This window comes from Phasianus colchicus, chromosome 2 (assembly GCF_987193195.1).
Source record: "Phasianus colchicus chromosome 2, bPhaCol1.hap1.1, whole genome shotgun sequence".
NCBI classification, from domain to species: Eukaryota; Metazoa; Chordata; class Aves; order Galliformes; family Phasianidae; genus Phasianus; species Phasianus colchicus.
Genome location: NC_143437.1, coordinates 48,921,641 through 48,940,308, shown reverse-complemented (window position 1 = coordinate 48,940,308; position 18,668 = coordinate 48,921,641). Strand labels below are relative to the sequence as shown.

The following is an 18,668-nucleotide window of genomic DNA, read 5'->3' as shown; positions in this document are numbered from 1 at the left end:
ATTGCACTCTGATCTTGTGGCTCTTTTGCTTTCCAGGTCATTGCTCTGAAAAAGAGTTAGGTTTCCCGGGATATTAAGAGACTCTTTAGCAGGCTCCGTGCATTTGTCTTCATCGTTTTTCCTTCTCCAGAAAGGATGTGTGCTATTGGAACCGTTTATATACTCCATACCATGAAAAAGACTCCTGCTATGAGGACATGGTCATTACTGAGCTGTCAATTTAGACTGTGCTTTTATTTTTTCAGATGTAGAGATCCCTGAAACTCTTGAGGCCTATGTAACACTTACAGAAAACGCACTCAAAAATATTTCTGGTAGGCATCAAAAAACACTAAGCAGAGCCAGGTGCAAATACTACAGTGCACAAGCATAACATCTCTCTCCTCTTATTGCATCTTTTATACTTTTCACAACTTACAACATAAATATTTCTTACGTGGCAGCACTGGCATGTTAATGTAGAACTATCCTGCTTTACTGCTGTGATTAAAGGTATTATTGGGTGCATGGACAAAACAATGATATTTAAACTATTTGCCCTCCCATGCTGGCTAACAAGATAAAGCAGATCAGTAATTTACCCATATTGGTATTTATTCTCTGAAGTCTTTCAACAGAAGTCAGTACTTTATGTCTCTGAGAGAAGAGTGATATCTGCAAAGTTTAAAGCAGAAAAAAAAAAGATGAAGTTATGGAATGAAACCTAATTGTTTAGTTTGGCCCATTTTTACCTTTTTATATACAACCACTGTTTGAATTACTGCTTATGTATAAAGTTTTAGGGTAGTTGTTGTTTCATTTGATTACAATGCTGAAGTGATGTACTGTCCTCCATTGTCTTTATCATAGTCTTTTATATTGGAAGACAGATTTTTTTTCTATTTGGATTTTTGCACAAGATTAAACCTACTGTTTCACTTGGTAGGTGACTCTCACACAGATTAGATGCATTTACAGACACTTTCTTTTATGATTCCACAATACTGCAAATTTGGAATATCAGACATTTTAAAATCTCACTGTCTTTGGCACAGACCTCAGGTTCACTGTCTGTTTAATTTTTTTCCCCAGATAGTGAAATAATACTGTTATTGATTAACAGTATAGATACAAAAATGTGTTTAGTTTCATGACCTGTGAAAATTTTGAAACTAATGTGGGGAAAAATAATATTCAGCAGTTTATTCTATCTGTATAGGTTGCTCCAAAAGAATGTCTTCTGTATATTTCCCTAGAAACTACAACTGATACAAAGAGCACAGGACACTATTTGATGGAATAAATTTTCAGCTACAAAAAACTACTTTTCAGTATAATTACCACCTCTACCCAATTCATGCAGATGAACTTATCAAGATGCTCTTCATTTCATGGTGTGAAAGCTGTGCATGGCCATCCAAAACGTGGGTTGTCTTTCATATCACTATCATCACTGCTGGAGGGCATCACCCACCACCTCACTGTGCACAAATCCACTGTTTGTACTCCAACAATACTCAGCAAGTGTTGATGAATGACATTGGGTACATTTTTTTTCTACATGGAGGGTCTCGATGACACCCCTTTGCTTCATCCATACTTCATTTCAGACACCGTTTGTCAGCCTGCCCTTCTGCTGCTGTCTGTCACATGGCAACAAAATGAACCAGATTATTGTCAGGAAGGTTTATCCTCTACTGCTATACCACCAACATTTGCCTCAGATGTCATGGGCCAAAATAATAAAAAGGGAGGCATTACTTTTGGAGCATGCTTTACATTTAGCAGAGTGACATTTTGTATGAAAAAAAAAAAAGATTTAACTATCTTAGAGGCTCAGTTTTCTGTAAATAGCTGGACAGAAGGCTTCTTTTCTCTATGCGTGCTTTCAAACTTGTTTTCATAAACTAATTCGGACTGTCTTTGTAAACAAATGGAAATTAGTCACAATGATAGAATGTGAATAAGAGGAATCTAACATGGTCCTCTAGGTTGCAGACTGCTTCAGTCAGAATTGGCTGTATGTGATTCATATCACGAAATTCATTTGATCTTTATATAGAAAATTCAAGTTAGTCCTGTTTCAAAAACATTGGTACGTCTTCCAAACAACCAGGTAGAATAGCACAATTTTTCAGCTGTATTAAGCATTTTTGTCAAAGGTTGGGGAAAAAAAAAAATGCTGCTTAATGTGGTTGTTTTAATCATTTGAGGACTACTCACTGTGGCCGTCCAGAAAATCCAGTCATCTCTGGATCTTGAGAATAGAATTAAAGTAGCATCACTTAAACTTCATTAGTTTTAGTCTTAGAAATTGTATATACTTTGCCTTCCAGACTGGTGAGGGACTCTCTGAGGGAAACTGTCCTTTCAGAATATTTTGCAAGCCTGCTTGAAACTGAACTCTTTCTTCATATGTTTGTGGAAAGCACATTCACTTGTACAATGATCTGTCCTAGGAAGATTGCTAACCATGGTCTAATGGAACTAGTTATTCTTTTGCTTTGACATTGTGTTGCTCATGCAGTTGCAGTCGTGTTTCTCCTTTACTGTCTATCTAGTATTCCAGACATATACTGTGCTTGGGCAAAAAGTGAGAAAAGTTCTGGACGACTTGGATGGCAATCACTCTTTTTTGTTGTTTTTTGATACAGGAGAACCTGGTGCCCTAGAAGCACATATACGACAGCTGGACAAAGCCTTAGATACCAGTCGTTTCCAAATACAGCAAACAGAAAACATCATCCGCAGCAAAACACCTACAGGACCAGAGCTGGATGCCACTTACAAAGGATATGTGCGTTGCTTGCATTTCATTACATGCTGGCATTACTAAAAAAATTTCTGTTCTTAGTCACGGTGCAGTATATTGAGGCACAAATCAAATAAGCACTCCAAGTTTAGATTTGCTGTTGAAAGAAATGTAGCTGTTTCAACATAGCAATTAGATATTACTGCTTCTCAGACTTATGTTTACTAGATGTGACCACATGCTTTGTTGTTTACATTATTAGAGTTTCACAATAGTGTAAGTTTAGAGGAACATGACTCCAGGGAATTTATTTTAATACGATGGATTTTTTAAATGTCCTAAACTAATTTCTTACACGTGATATTATCCATTTAATGTTGGTATTATTTAAAATTTCTCCACTTTTAAGAGCAAGTTTTATAGTTTAATGCCCAATATTCATCTTGATCCAAAATAATAAATATGCATCATATTGCATATATGGAATCTACAATTGAAAAACTTTCTCAGAGATCTTTTCTGGAAGAAAAATTTCTCCATAAATTATTCAGACCACGTTTCTCCTGACAGAATTGAAAGATTAGGCGCTTGGATGCATAATAATATTTCCATACAGATGTTTATTTTCTTAATCATATCTTCTGATGTCTTAACATTTATAATTAATGTCACCTGCAGTCCTCCAGTGTTATTTGGCACAGAGGAACTGAGTTGTTTCTAATTCATCTGAAGTTATACGCAAACTCTCTATAATTTTCACATGGGACTCTTTTGCTACTGCCAGGACAGATTGTCAAACTAATAGATTTTTCTCTTCACACCTTGACCTACTTGCTGGAAATTTTGAAAGCTGCATTGCAGTTTGCATTTTCCCTGCAACTGATGCACATTGAGATGGGATTTTTTGTTTGTTTCTTAACACAGATGAAGCTACTAGGTGAATGCAGTGGAAGCATAGACTCAGTAAAAAGGCTTGGATATAAGCTGAAAGAGGAAGAGGAAAAATTATCTGGACTTATTAATCTGAACAGTACTGAAACACAAACAGCTGGTAAGTAACATTTAGTTCTCTGATGGAAAGCAATTATGAGAAACAGCAAACATATGCAATGTTTTTTTCTGAAGTAGAGCTTGGTATTACATAACTATCTGTTATCATGCCCTGTTTAACATCTCTTAGAATTAAGTAGGGACAGTAAGTATTACTTTTATGCGTCATATGAAGGCATTATGCATGCACATGCATTTTAAGAACCCTTTCCTATAATGAGATGTAGCCATAGGTCTTTAGAAAAGTCTCTGCAGATGCAATGCGTTTTTACTGAATGTTCTCTTTTGAAAAATGATTGCTTATATTGCCCTACAAAACATGTAAGTCGTAATTTGTTTCTTCTAGTATTACTTTCCACTTCTTATTGTATTAGCTGTCAACAATACAGAAATTTATTTTTATCTGGTAAAAATAATCATATAAAATTATGTTTTTTTTACAGAGGCTGTGAAGGCAATGTCTCAGTTCTCAGTTTGGCACAATATGCTATTCATGCAGTCTATTTTAATTAATATTATTTTTAATCCTAAGTTGATGGTATGATACAACTTATCCTTCTCCAAGACATAGCATTTCAAGTAATAAGAAGAAATAGACTTAATTTGTTAACATTTTAGCAGAGATAAATATCCAGTACATCAACAGCAACTTAAGCACATATGATGATATGGGAATATTAAATTGTGAGAGTTACAAATAATAATGAAAATAGTATTTAGCTAGTTAGATGTATTCAGTGTGTAACTTGTTTGCAGTTATACTGATTTATAATATCTATATACTAGCATAACCTAGTGAGAGGTTGTGTCCCTGCTTATTGCAGGGAATTTGGAACTAGATGATCTTAAAGGTCCCTTCCAACCCAAATCATTCTATGATTTGTTCATTCTATGATCATCCATGACACTTTTATATATTTATTTAATTCTGTAAAGTCATGAAATGTTGATGTACGAAAGTGGTAAAATTTCTTGCTGCCCAGTCATTCATCAAGACTTCTCATTCTTTCTGTCCAACATAACTTAGTTTTCAGTGTGGTGTTTGGTGAATTAGGGTTTTGGAGGGTTTGTGGAACATTTTTTATACTGTGCAGTGCTCAAGTGACACAATTGCTTGTGTGGCAGATGTGTTGGGTTTTTTTCACTTTTGTTGATTTTGGTGTTTATCATTCCAGGTGTAATTGACCGATGGGAATTAATCCAGGCTCAAGCTCTAAGCAAGGAGCTAAGGATGAAGCAGAACCTTCAGCAATGGCAGCAGTTCAATTCTGACCTTAACAGCATTTGGGCTTGGTTAGGAGAAACAGAGGAAGAACTGGAGAAGCTCCGCCACCTTGATCTCAGTACTGACATACAAACTATTGAGCTCAGGATTAGAAAATTGAAAGTGAGTTCTGTTTTTCTTTTCCATTATTTAATTTGTAAACAGACCTGAATGCAACGTGTATGTTAGTGAGGTTACTGATAGTTGCAGCTGGAATGCTCTATTTTTTACATAGCTGATGACTGAAATAAGTAATTTCAGTGTGATTTTTTGAATAACCTTTTGGCAGAAAAATATACCAGTGGTATTTAGTATTTAATCCAAATGAATTTTTGAAGTAGTAATTCTGTGGCTATTCTCTAATTCCAGAATGCATGGATAATTGATGCAGTTATCTAAGCTGATGAAAGGAAAATAAAGCCAAGTTAAATAAAATCTCTTCTATTCAAGCTGGCGACAAAATAGCTATTTTCAAATAAATGCTTCTTTGGGACATATTTTGTGTGGAGGAAGGAGAGAGTGCCAAATGAGCTCTAGCCTAACTCACTGGTGTCATTCAATACAGCTTAGGGAAAAAAATGGTCTCACTTTGAAATACTCTTGTTGCTTCTTCAATTTTCTCAGGTGCATCAGGATCTGAATATTGGCTTTATGATCTCTTCTGGATATTTTGCAGCTGTAAAGATCTGCCAATGTGGTGCTGCACAGCTTCCCATTCAGTTATTAGCATCTGATAAGCTTGGGCACAAAAATGTTGGGCCAATGTCAAAATGCACAGTAATCCATGCAAGGAATGAGGTGGACAGATAGTAAAGACTGTTTCCAATGGTGATCCATTTAAAGCATATTAATGCTGGTCTTCACTGCAGTCCAAATATAGCTGCCATAAGTACTGCAGAGGTCACTGTGACATGGGGCTTTTAAGTGAATGCTGTAAACTAGGTGGAAAAGAGTACATTTCATAAGAATCCTGTTCTTATCTCGCCCACTCTTGGAAAGCCCATTAGTGCCCTCCAAACCAAAAGAGGTGGGGTTTCTTTTGTGGCTTCCAATGTAAACAAATCAGTTTTTATACATGTTCTGCTTCTATAAATTGGAGTAAGTTGTTTATACTCCTTGTATGTTTTCCTTTCCCTCAGTAAAAGCTTTTATTTTAAAACACTGCTGACAGCAGTTTCCACTTGAAAACATGTTGTTGGTTTTTTTTTTTTTTTGTTTATCAGCAAAGCTGAGAAGTGAGGGCAAAAGTTTTATTGCGAGCAGAAGTACAATTGCCTTACAACTCCTTCAATTTTCTTGGGCCCTCCCTGTCTAAAATATCTGAAGTATTTGCCAGATCTTCAGAATTCAACTATGACTTCAGCCTTTTAAAAGTTTAATTGGCTTGTTCTAGTTTATGCTCACAGTAAAATTTCAGTAGATGTTCAACAGTGAACACTTTCAGAGTCACACAGTGAGCACAGAAATCTCATACACAGAGCAAAGGAGACTGTTACAGTAAGATGCATTATGCAGTTGCAGAAGGCAAATGATAACATTCTTTTTGAACTTTCTCTGCTTGATTTTTCTGAAAGCTGCATGTTTTACTAATCTCTTTCTCCATTCTGTCCCCCTATTTCTTATCATTAAGGAGCTGCAGAAGGCAATTGATAACCGCAAAGCTATCATCTTATCCATCAACTTGTGCAGCTCAGAATTTACTCAATCTGACAGTGAAGAAAGCAAGAAACTCCAAGAACGCCTGTCTCAGATGAACATCAGCTGGGATCATGTATGCAGTATGATAGAAGAGTGGCGCTGCTCACTGCAAGATGCATTAATGCAGTGCCAGGTCTGTATTGTGTCTATTTAAATTGTCAGCATCTAACATATCAAAGATGCAAACAATATAGTTACCTGATGTGCTTATTGTCCAGTCTGGAACTTGCCCGTGCAAGATAATACAACTTCAGCAAAAAGATTTCTGGAAGATACATTTGCACTACATGGAAGCATATGTTTCCAGAGCAATATTTTCTAAGTTTGTCATCACTTGAATATTATTCTCATATACTGTTCTATACTTTCTTCTAAGTTATAGAATTTAACCTAAGCAGGACCTATTATGGAATAAACTGAAATCACAAATTTGACTGCTGTATTATCAAAACTTATAATTTACAGGATTTCCATGAAATGAGCCATGGTTTGCTGCTCTGGTTAGAGAATATTGACAGAAGAAAAAATGAGATTGTGCCCATCAATCCAAACCTGGATTCAGAAATCCTACAGGATCATCACAGACTTCTAATGGTATGGCTATAATTATCCATTTTTCTCCCAAAGCACATCATCAGAAAAAAAGCATAACCAGATTTATCTTTCTTTTTAGAGTTAGTATTGTATATTGTCTGAGGAAACATAACTGTGGGTGTCACAACTAGCATTGCTTTGGTGGAGAATACCACTCATTTCCTTCAATAGCAGAACTAGAGATTTAAAAACTTGGGCAGCTTTGCTGCTGTCTTTGTTGCTGTCATTTTGCTTTTAGTATTTTGTTTTCCTTTGTGAGAATTTGCTACAAACATCAGAAGTATTAAGCAGTCAGAGGATGAACTACAAGCTATTCTTCAAATTTTAAGTGAACAATTACCTATTTTACTTATTGCTTCTCAGGCCTGGAAATGTTTATTCCTTCTCTTTTCTTTCGATTTCTTTGATTTCAAGTGACTAGTTTTATGAATTCTTTGCTCTTTATTTTTTTCCTTCAAAAATGAATTCAATTTAAAAAATCTGGTGCTTACCCTTGCAATAGCAAATCAGACGTGAACTGCTGGAATCTCAGTTGAAAGTGGCGTCACTGCAAGATATGTCCTGCCAATTGTTAGTCAATGCTGAAGGCAAGGACTGCCTTGAAGCCAAAGAAAAAGTGCATGTCATTGGAAACAGACTTAAGCTGCTCTTGAAAGAAGTCATACGTCACATAAAAGACCTAGAGAAAGCTCTAGACATTTCAAGTAGTCAGTTGGTGAGTCTCTCTTTATTCCTTGCTGCTTCTTGGGCACATTTCGTGCTGCTTTAACTGCATTTCTCTGATCAGTGCTGTTGACTGTTTTTTCTGTTGTTTGCATTACTTATCAAGATGGTACACATTTAATCTTGAATATCACAAAGAAATCATTATAATGTAAACATTTTTGTAATTTTTTAATCCAGTAGTTTTTTTTGCTATTTCGTATAGCAAGTTATCAGTTATCTTGGTTTTCTCGTTCTGCCATTACTGATTCAGTGAATTGGCAAAGTGTATGAGATAATTATTCTAGCTGCAGTATTGAAAATTATAACATGTCAGTTTTCACTAGAAAGGAAAATGTATTTCAATCTGAAGAAAAAAAAAAGAAGCATAAAATAAAATAAATCCTCTAATTGGCTAACTAATCTCCCTCAGTGTAGAGCTGTACTGCAAATCTTCTCAAGTTATCTTGTACTTCAAGTAACGAATTCAAGGCTCACTGTTAGTTTCAAACTCCACATTTTATTTAAAGCCTAGATTCGAAGAGTTCATAAGGTATGAGAACTTGGCTGTTTTCACTTCTAGTGAGTTCTTGTCTGTTGGAGTGAAATCATGCTGGTTCCCGCCTCTTCCAGTGATTAAAAGCCAATTAAAAAGCCTACTTTTTCCCTGTATTGCCCTTAGCAGAAAATGCTTCACCTGATACAATTAACTTTTAGCTATATGCTTGTTTCTCTTCAGGAGCAACATGTAATTCCTGAATCTTGTAAAAATTGTTAACAAATATTAACCATTTGGGGTGGATTTGTGTTTGTTGTTGTTGTTTGCTTGTTCTGTTTTGTTTTCCTTTGGAAATAATGCAGTAAAGATTTCACTCTGGGGTTATTGGTTTTTTTGAGTTTGCTTACCTGAACAGATGGTCTGATCTCCATTCCTTCTGAATTTAGGATTTGTCCTCGTGGTCCTCTGCTGATGAATTAGACACATCAGGCTCAGTGAGTCCTGTATCTGGACAAAGTACACCAAGCAGACAGAGAACGGTAATTTTAAGTCATCAACTTTCTGCCATCTGCTGGGTGGGAGCTCTAGATGTCTACAGTAGTTCTAGCCAGCTGAAAGGCACCCCATCTCACTTGATAGGAAAGGAAATGACATAAATTAAGAAAAAACACAGCTGCTTTCCCTGACCGTGCTGCATATCCCATCCTGCATGAAATCAGAATTGGTAAATACTATCTAAAACCAGGGCTGTCAGTGTGGTTGGTTTACCATGGTATGGCATGTCATGTCTCTTGTATTTTGTTCTAGTGATGGCAGCATCCCAAAGTCTGTTCTTGTCTGGTATAATCAGTCCTCCATTTCTGTTTGGCCTTCTCTTCCGAGAGCTGCTTCATTGAGAACCTCAATAAGACTTTCCTATTGAGGCTTTTGATGAATGGTTAAATAGAGCTGAAAGGCATACAACTTTGTTCAAAATAGCTAGCTGAACAGGACCTAATCAAAGGCTATGATGGCAGCTCTGGAGTTGCCTGTTTACATCGCTGGCACAAAATTCAAGAAATGTAGCAAATACATGCCTAGTACTTAACACTTCCATACTCTAAGCCCAAAATTGAACTGCAATTATTTTGTCTTTTTCTGCAATTCTATTGGTTGATTACTTCACTTTTTTCTTTAGTTTATTAAAAAATCATAAGATTTTGTTTATTTTTTTTTCCATTTGCACTTTTTGTAAAGCCTCTGAGTTCTGTCTTGATAAACTGTATGGCTCTTAAATTATTATTATTATTTTTTTTTACATTCACTAGTTTCCTCTTAGATTCTAGTATGAGAATGTAAAGGAATACTGGCTTTTCAAACATAAGAAAAGAACATAAATCTTTACACTTTATTACAGAAGTCAATTTTCTCGACTTTTAAATTTGAACTTAAATAATTAATAAAAACTCTGATATCACAGATGTAACTAGAGAATCTCTGATCATAACAGGAAATAGAAAAGAATCTTACCATAAAATCTTTTTCTAAAGAGTACTTAGAATTATAATAGATATGTCTTAACATTTTAATAAGCATTTGTCAAGCATTTGTCTCTAATTTGTTAGTGTTCATGTACATGACTACATTTTTTCGTTTTTCTTCATAACATATAGCTAAATTTTACGACTCCCTGAGCTATACAGCTAACCCAAAATTGGGTCTGTTTTTCAGACTTCTGTTTTCTTTTCAAGTAGATTTTTGGAGGCTGCTGTGATGTTGTTCGGAATTTCAGTTCCAAATATGCTGATGCTAAATAAATGAATAAATACTAATACCAAATTTTCATCAGATTGATAGTCATCCAAATGCATTAAAAATTCCAGCAATTCTAGGTGTAGGAATGCGCCTACAGTTATTTGGCCTTATGGGGAAGGTGATGGAAAAGAGGCCAGACATGAGAGGGAGGCCTTTTGGCCATATTTTTATCCCTGAGAATTAGTAATTTTATTTTTTCTGCAAGTACATTTTGAGATGTCTATATTTCCCCATATTCCACTCAATTTCAATTTCACATTCTGAATTCTTTCAGCTGAATTGCCAGTGTTATTTTATTTATTTATTTTTTTTAATTTTAAATCAGAGTTCCTGGCTATAAATGGAACGGCTAAACTCTTATTTGTTTCACTGTATATGTTCCAATCATTTTCATACTCAGATAGAAACAAAGAAAAGCCAGTTTCCTTGGTTCATGGGTATCAATCACCTCATTTGATTTATTTTTGTTTCCTTTGCTGCACTTTTAATTTAGTTTCATCAGTAGCTTGTCTTTATTTGCCTGGACTGAACATTCTTCTTTCTTTACCCCCTGTTCATTGCAAACAGCCACGGGGCAAATGTAGTCTCTCACAGCCTGGACCCTCTGTCAGCAGTCCACATAGCAGGTACCTTATTCTCCTGGTTTCCGCACTCTGTTCTAGAACCCTAAGAGGATGATGGAAATTGGCTGTGATTCTCATCTGTCCACACTCAGTCTGTCAGGTGGACAGGACTTAAAAAATTGAAAACTTCCCTTTTGTTACTAGTTTGGCAAGAAGTGCTCTCAATTATTCCATATTCTTTGTGAATAGAAATACTGGCTAATTCTTGAAAATCTACAGCTTTTGCTTCCCAGGAATGACATGCAATAGACATTTGTTTTTCATGTGGTGAGTCTGTGTTCACACTCACGATATTCAATAATGATTTTGGCATAATTTAGCAGAAATGCCAGTAGGTTCATGGCAAACACTTTTCATCATCCTCTTTACCTCTAGATATTAAATTAAGGCAGGTAATAGGCCAGTATTCTAGAAATCACAAAAACCCACAGATCTGGATGAGACATACTAACATCCGTTTTTTGTTTTTTTGGGTTTTTTGTTTGTTTGTTTTGGTTTGGTTTTTTTGCTCTTCTGAAATGTTTTGTCCAGTTTGTGGGTTTTCAGTACATAACATTCAAAATTAAAAGTTATAATTCGAGGGGTATTAAACTTGGGGTCACTTCCTCTCCCCGTCAGAAGACTGCAACATGATGTGCTAATACTGCCAAGACTCTTGCCTAGTGTTTGCATCCGTGTATTGCTCTGGGAGCAGCACTGCCCTATCTCTCTCTGACCAGTAGAGAGCAGACATGCAGCTACAGCTTCTTGCTTTCCACCTTGTTTCCAGCAACCTGTCATCTCTGCAGCTAACGGTGCTTCTGCGTTCTTTGTTGTTGTCAATGTGATATGTGTACTTTCACTCTTTCACTGATCAAATCACTAGCCTGTAGAGCTACAAATTTTTAAAAAATAATTGTAGTAAATAAACAGGCATATATATGCTGTATGTGTAAAGTGGCACTCTCATGCTATTCCAGCATCTTCGGCATTGAAAAGGGAAAATAAAATAAGCAGAAAGTATGAGCAAGATATATTTGTACTTATAGTTATAAGTCCTAAAGCTCATTTATTCTCCATATAAAAACATGCACTACATTTTAATTGCAACTCCCACGGAAGAGAAAGATTTGAGGTTAGAAGAAAAGCAACATGACATTTAATATAGGGATTGAGCAATAACCAGGCAGCAAAAAATACTTTAAGATTGTTATTTATTTCTGTAAGCAAAATAAGTTTTTTATTCATCAAAATATAAATTAAATGTAAAACTACTTACATTTAGATGTTCTTACATTTATTTTTATGCTCTCAGACATTTATTTTTAAAAAATTGTTTGCTCTGTAAGTATGGCTAGCTACTGTGAGTGGTTTTGTAGTTGCAAAACTAACAGCACATAACAGCAAATAGAACAAGTAAAGCATCTTTGACTGCTTCCACTGACATTAAGATTCTGTCTTGCTTTTAGGGATTTTTTATTTTTTTTTATTTTTTGCCTTTAAAACATAATGAAACTACATAGAAAATTGGTGACATACATACATACCATCTTTCTGCCTGTAGGAGCAAGAGAATTTTTCCAGCTCCAGTCTGCTATGAAGCTTGGCATTCTGTTTCTTACAGGGAATGGGAAAAGGGAAGAGTGGGGCTTTACTCTGCAGCCAGTAACAGCTAAGAGGAATGGAGAGTGTCTGTGGCAGATAAGCATGCTTGCGCTAGCAACGTTGTACTCAAGAAACATACTGTGTTCACTCTTCCGCTCTCCTGTATGGTCCAACAGCCTATGCCAACCTGTTGAGAAGATTTCTGGCTGTAGGTGTGAGCAGCTGGCTCAGAGCACAGCTAGCAGTGCTTTGCTGCTTTTAGATCAGCCTCTATTCTAGCAGTGGCATTGGTGCGGCACCTTTCAGATCAAGTCTCTCCAGCACTGTTTATTAACACATCTTGTAGCAATACAAAACAATGTTCAATTTGTCATTCAGACAGGCATGGAATACGAATGAGTCACTGCTGAATAGGAAGTTTAATCAAATGCGCAAGCCAGACAGGTTGTGGTTGATGTATAATGTGGTTTTAACTGATAAAGCAGTACAAGCTGTCACTGTGTTCTTTAATATTTTGACATGCCTCTGATCAGAGTACTTTGTGTTTGATCTTGCACTGGATCAGCAAACCCTGTTAGAGTTTAGTATACAGGAGAACTCAAGTCAGTTTTAAAATGTGTATCACATAGGTGGTTGTGAAGGGAAGTTCATTTAGGGATCATGTTTTCTGTATATTAAATGTGCTATCGCTTTGCCTTTTCATTCTCACAGCAGAAAGAAAAAAAAAAAAAGCCTATGTAGTGTGATGCTAAGCAAGGTATAAGTTACACTGTGGATTTAATTAAACACTCATTCGAGAGGTATTAATGTTGCTGCACTAAGTGGGAAAAGCAAATCCAAGAAGCAACTCCTCTTCCTTTATCAGCTTAATAGAGCTGTCGTAAATGCATACCTGGATCTGTGCCTCTGGATTTTTTGAGGTAATTAAAGTGTTAAAAAGATTAAAATAATTGTTCAATTTGCTCAGGACTGTTTACATTGTCTCTCTTGAGCAGCTCTATTCATGTCTTGGCGCCACAGTGCCAACCTCCATTTCCTGCTCTGCCCAAGCCTTCCCAAATGACTAGTGGATGTTTAAAGGTCACTTGCTGTTCTTGGAGCAGACCAGGCCACAGAACTCTTCATGGCTTTGGCCACAAAACGGCACTCATTGCCATGCAGTAGTTTAGATAGGAGGTTTTCACTTGGATTGTCATTGTTATTCTCCCTGCTCCTTTTTTCTCACTTACTGTTTGTTAAAATTCTTATTTAACTACCTATATGAACACTTGTCTCTTCTAAGACAGGGTGAGATTGGAGTCATGTGATTGTGAGAGGTAGGCAGAGAAGTGAAGTTGTAACTCAGCCACCACAGTCACTTTTAGAGAGTCTCAAGCCGACAAGAGGAATCATTGCATGTTCTCAAGGGCAGAATATCATACCACCTCATAACTTCTGTGAGCTCCATCTTAATAATGTCATCATCAGTGGGGTTGGTTTCTTTTCGCAGCTATTTTACATCGTTGTCTTCTAGCTATTTGTCAAACAACAGGTCTAAATTTCTTTCTTCACTATCATCAGTGTGAACTTCCAAATGTATAGCAGAAGGTTTTATTGCTACTTTGCATACTGTAATCTTAAATTCTTTGATCTACTTCTTAAGCCTATATCTGATGACTGAAGTCGTCACCCACTTTTCTTTGTGTAATAAGCCAATCCTATTTTGTATTTACAAAGACTTTCATCTTCTGTCATCCTGAAAATTAATTTTGCTGTTCTTACATTCTTTGCAGAACTCTTTTCATAAATGTATTAAATTCAGACTTATCTTTGATTAACTCCAGTAATAACATTCTACTATGCCAGTAGTGATTCTCAGTATGACTGTTGTCTGCTTACCACTTCCCCATTAAACTCCATTTATTCTTATAATTTGCTTGAATGATAAATTCTTCTGTTATAATATTTCAGATGTTTTCTGCAGTCCGGATGGATTAGTTCAACCATATTTTTCTTCTCCAAATAAATAAATAATAATAATAAAATCAGTCATCTTTAAGTGCAGGTACTCATCTGAGATGAAATTAAATTTCAGTCTGCTCATCTGATCTATAGTCTGTTAAATTAGGTTCTCCTCTCTTGAAATGCTTCAGAAAGAGCTTCAATTTCTCTGACATTAGAAAAACTCCCACAGTAAAAGTAACTATTGGTTGCAGTTCTGAGGTTAGTTAATGAGATTTCTTGGCATGAAGATGATTACAGTTGACCAGATCTGCAGCTGTGCCTCCAACTTTGTTTAGTTATCACGAATTGTCCTTGGAGCAAGTAGCAGGTGGTCTTACTTCCTTCCCTTGAGAAACAGCAGCCAATGTGACAAATGGTGGAGCAGTCGGATGAGAGACAGTAGAAGATAGATGCAAGAGAAAGAAATTACATTTTTCTCAAAAATAGTATACAGTACTTCAGCTTTCCCTTCTCCTATTGGAGTAAATAGGATATTGGTCCCTTCTCTATAGTGATCATTTTTTGTTAATAGTGTATGTATATTTTTAACCCTCTTTCCTTACCAAATCCATTAAACACTCTAAGCTGAACATTCAATTTTTCAGCTAATTATGTCCATTACGGATGAGTACCTGCAATAAACTGTGACAGTACTGCACTTGAACTTTTTAGAACTCATCCTCTGAAGATGTTTTCATGTTTCATTATTTGTTTGTTGAATTTTTTCCATCCAGTATTAGAAACTGTTGTTCAACACCCTATTTCACCGTAGAAGAAGTTTTTGAGATTCTTTGTCATAAATTGTTAATTTTTGAAAGAAAATCTACAACCAGTTATGCAGTTCACACATACTTACACTCTTTCTTCCTGTTTGTAGTGGTGGTGTTTGGTTAGGGTGAGTTGGCTGGTTTTGGTTTAAGTAAATCATAAAACAAACTGTGCTACTTTGCACCAATAGGAAAAAAACAAAAAGATAGATGATTTTGATTCTGCTTTTATAGAAATGCCTCCTACTGCCCCAAAATAACTCTAGGATCAATGAAGAAAATTCAGACTTTACTCATTATGAAACGGCTGTTACCAACTACAGAAATATAGCCTTTTTTATGCTTGGAAGGTAATTAAGCACTCCTTGTTCCCTTTGTTCCTATCTCAGCCCATTGACTCTGTCTTGGCGTTCTTGGACAGTAAAGTCCTGTTCTAATTGAACTTTAATATGGAATGCTCTGATGCTGTTAAATGTGCCATATCCTTTCAGTGTGTTCTTTTTAATATGTGATCTTGCATAATTTAATAAGTGGCTTTCCATCCAGGCAACAATAACATGTATCCAAACAGTATGCGATCTTTTGTTTTGATCATCACTCCTTCCTGAGATATTTAAGTCAAGTTAATCATTTAACTTACTCAAGGTTCTTTGTATCTGTTGATCATAACAAACTCTATGAATTCTATCTGGCTTTCTTGGAGTCAACATAGTAGGATGATACACATGTATCGCGTAGGATATACACATCACAAACAAGATATAAAAATAATCTCAAGCACAGAAAGAATTATTTCCTGATCATGTGTGAAGGGGGTCTGATATAGTTTTGAAGATGATATTTGCTCTTTGCATGCTTTTTCATCAATTCAGATTTGATTTGAAAGGACAAGGTGAAGGTAAGGAGATACCATGAAGACCTTTTTGCATGACTGAGGAGAATTTAACCTTGGCCAGCAGGCCGGATCTCCTATACTTTTAAGTTGAAACTAAGTACATCCTTATACTCTAGTGATCTATAGGCTTTTTTCAGGCTTCATAACCAGCAGGCATACACGCTTTTATAGTAACATGTCTATTGCAAAATTTGCAACAACATTTGCATGGAAGAATTCTTGAAACTAATGATATGAAGGGTGTAAGTTCTTCTATTTTTATCTAACTAAAGTACAATATTTTTCTGTCATTCTAATATTAACTTGCAGAAATTCTCTTTTAAGTACTTCACTTACCTCAAAATCTGTTATCCGTATATTAGAGCTATGGTAGTTTCAGTCAGAAGGGAAAATGTGAAATTTGTAACTTTGTCTTTTATTAAAAATATCTTGTACTTTTATGCTTAAATTGAAGTGTTCCTTTGGAAATGTTTGGAAATGTCTCCTACTGACATATGATAGATGTATGCCACACACATCCATAGACAGAAGGGGAAAATCACTCAGATGGTGAGGGTATTGATCAGTTGAGCAAATAAATTTTAGCAGCTGATTCAGTGCAAGATTCAAAATACAATGTACTTCATACAAAATGAATCTCTACTGCCTGGAGATTGGTGTATTAATTAACTGAATATTGACATAAGGATCTTATTTCACTATACACTGAGGAATATAAGGAAATGAATTTAGAAGCTTCTGAAAACCAAATGCAGTTTCCATTTTAAAAGAGGAGGATTGTTTTTTAGGCAGTGTGTAGTGAACATATGTGACAAACATGTTTATTTTCTATATCTCAGTGCTCTAAGTGGAGAGTCTTCCCTATAACTGATGAAGGGGCTTATTCACCATTCTACAGCGAATATTTGATGTTTCCATATCCAGTCCAGAAATATGAGATCTCTTAAGACTGTTGGGGAAATAGAATGTTCAGTGGAAAATACCTGTGCTATTTTCAGTCAATGTGTACAAATCCTATACCAGCCTTCAGGGGCAGCTGAGTACCCAGGGGCAACCCCTGCTGCAGCAATGTTTTACTTACCTGTCCATTTTCTTTTCTCAGGTCCATAAAAGGTGGCTCAGGTTCCTCCCCTTCTGAGGCTGGGCCAGCATGGCAGCACCCATCCTTCTTCCTCAGAGTCCTCAGAGCTGCTCTGCCACTACAGCTCTTTTTGCTGCTCCTGATCGGGCTGGCTTGCCTGGTTCCAATGACTGAGGAGGACTACAGCTGTACAATGGCCAACAATTTTGCCCGCTCTTTCCATCCCATGTTAAAATACATGAATGGTCCACCTCCGTTATGAAGCTGTGAGACAGCAGGTGATCTTGCTGGAGTAGTAGCCAGGAGGCAGTGTGGTTTTAAAAAGTGACAACATTCAATGTGGCAGCTTTACATATCTGCTGTTGCCACCACGATGTCTATATCGTTCTCTACTGGCACTCAGTAACACATCAGTCCATCAGTTCCAAACTGCAGAACTTACTTACCTGAGTAGCTTTGTTTCAGTATTCACATCCTGGCCACCAAGGAGGATGTGATCTGCGTGGGGGGGAAATGTCCTTCTGTCCATCATTCTGGATCTTTAGCCACTTAATACCGAGGTCATTGCCCTGTACTATGCATAGCTGAGAACTGGATACTGTAGATCCTTTCCTGTGTGCTGCTCTATATGAGCCATTAGCCTGTCTTTGTTAATTGCCTTCTCAGTATCTACAGTATACAAAATAGCCAGTGCTAAAGAAATTTTAGAGCATTTGTAAACATACAATTTTAAAGGATCTTGTATGGCAGTGTATCATCCCCTGTGATTTCTGTTTTGGGCATGGTGTTCTAACCTTTGCTTTGGATGTACAAGGTGTAAATCTGTTAAGCACTTTTTTAAGGTTTAAAAAATGGATGTAATAAATGAGATCATAAAAGGTTTTATGAAGAAAAATGTTGAATGTCAAGTTGAAAAACAAAGAACATATTTATGTATGTACAGTTTGCTAAGCCAAGTTTTGTTTGTATTGATTTCTTTGCATTTATTATAGATACCATAAAATATTTTGTCTACGTGCTTTTTAAGGACAACTATGAAAGCCTCTAAGTTTAGAATGAGATATGTATGGTATAAAGAAAAATAGCTGCACTTCTAAAAATAATTAAAAAAATGCTGTAACAAATTAGCAGTATTGAGTATATGTTAGAATAAGATCATCTGGATAACGTCTCAAATGGTGATATACAAGGCAAAGTGTTATACCTACTGTAGAGTAAATACTAGCTGAACTACAGCATTTAGAGGAGCCAAAATAAAGCTCCCTTTTTGGATAAGTGTAATATTTTCTTGGAAAGGATATTGTATGTCAACAAGGTATCTTCAGTGTCTGAGACCTAGGCTTGGATTGATACAAGTATATGTTCTTCTCCAGTCTTAGTTTCTTTCATTGATATTCAGAAGT

General features: G+C 36.1%; 1 protein-coding gene across 11 annotated transcripts in view; it reads left to right on the top strand.

Moving 5' to 3' along the window:
* Window positions 1-18,216, top strand: part of SYNE1 (spectrin repeat containing nuclear envelope protein 1) — a 289,372-nt gene extending 271,156 nt beyond the window's left edge. For 7 of the 11 annotated variants that reach the window (XM_090135604.1, XM_090135609.1, XM_090135608.1 and 4 more), the window contains 10 exons: window positions 246-314; window positions 2,634-2,776; window positions 3,656-3,782; window positions 4,957-5,168; window positions 6,676-6,876; window positions 7,209-7,337; window positions 7,840-8,052; window positions 8,985-9,077; window positions 10,900-10,958; window positions 17,287-18,216. In XM_090135604.1, coding sequence (XP_089991730.1) covers window positions 246-314; window positions 2,634-2,776; window positions 3,656-3,782; window positions 4,957-5,168; window positions 6,676-6,876; window positions 7,209-7,337; window positions 7,840-8,052; window positions 8,985-9,077; window positions 10,900-10,958; window positions 17,287-17,527 — 1,487 coding nt within the window. In that variant the 3' untranslated portion in view covers window positions 17,528-18,216. The remainder of the gene's footprint in view (window positions 1-245; window positions 315-2,633; window positions 2,777-3,655; window positions 3,783-4,956; window positions 5,169-6,675; window positions 6,877-7,208; window positions 7,338-7,839; window positions 8,053-8,984; window positions 9,078-10,899; window positions 10,959-17,286) is intronic. The other 4 variants (XM_090135612.1, XM_090135607.1, XM_090135610.1 and 1 more) reach the window with 3 other exon arrangements.
* The last annotated feature ends 452 nt before the right edge of the window (window positions 18,217-18,668 follow it).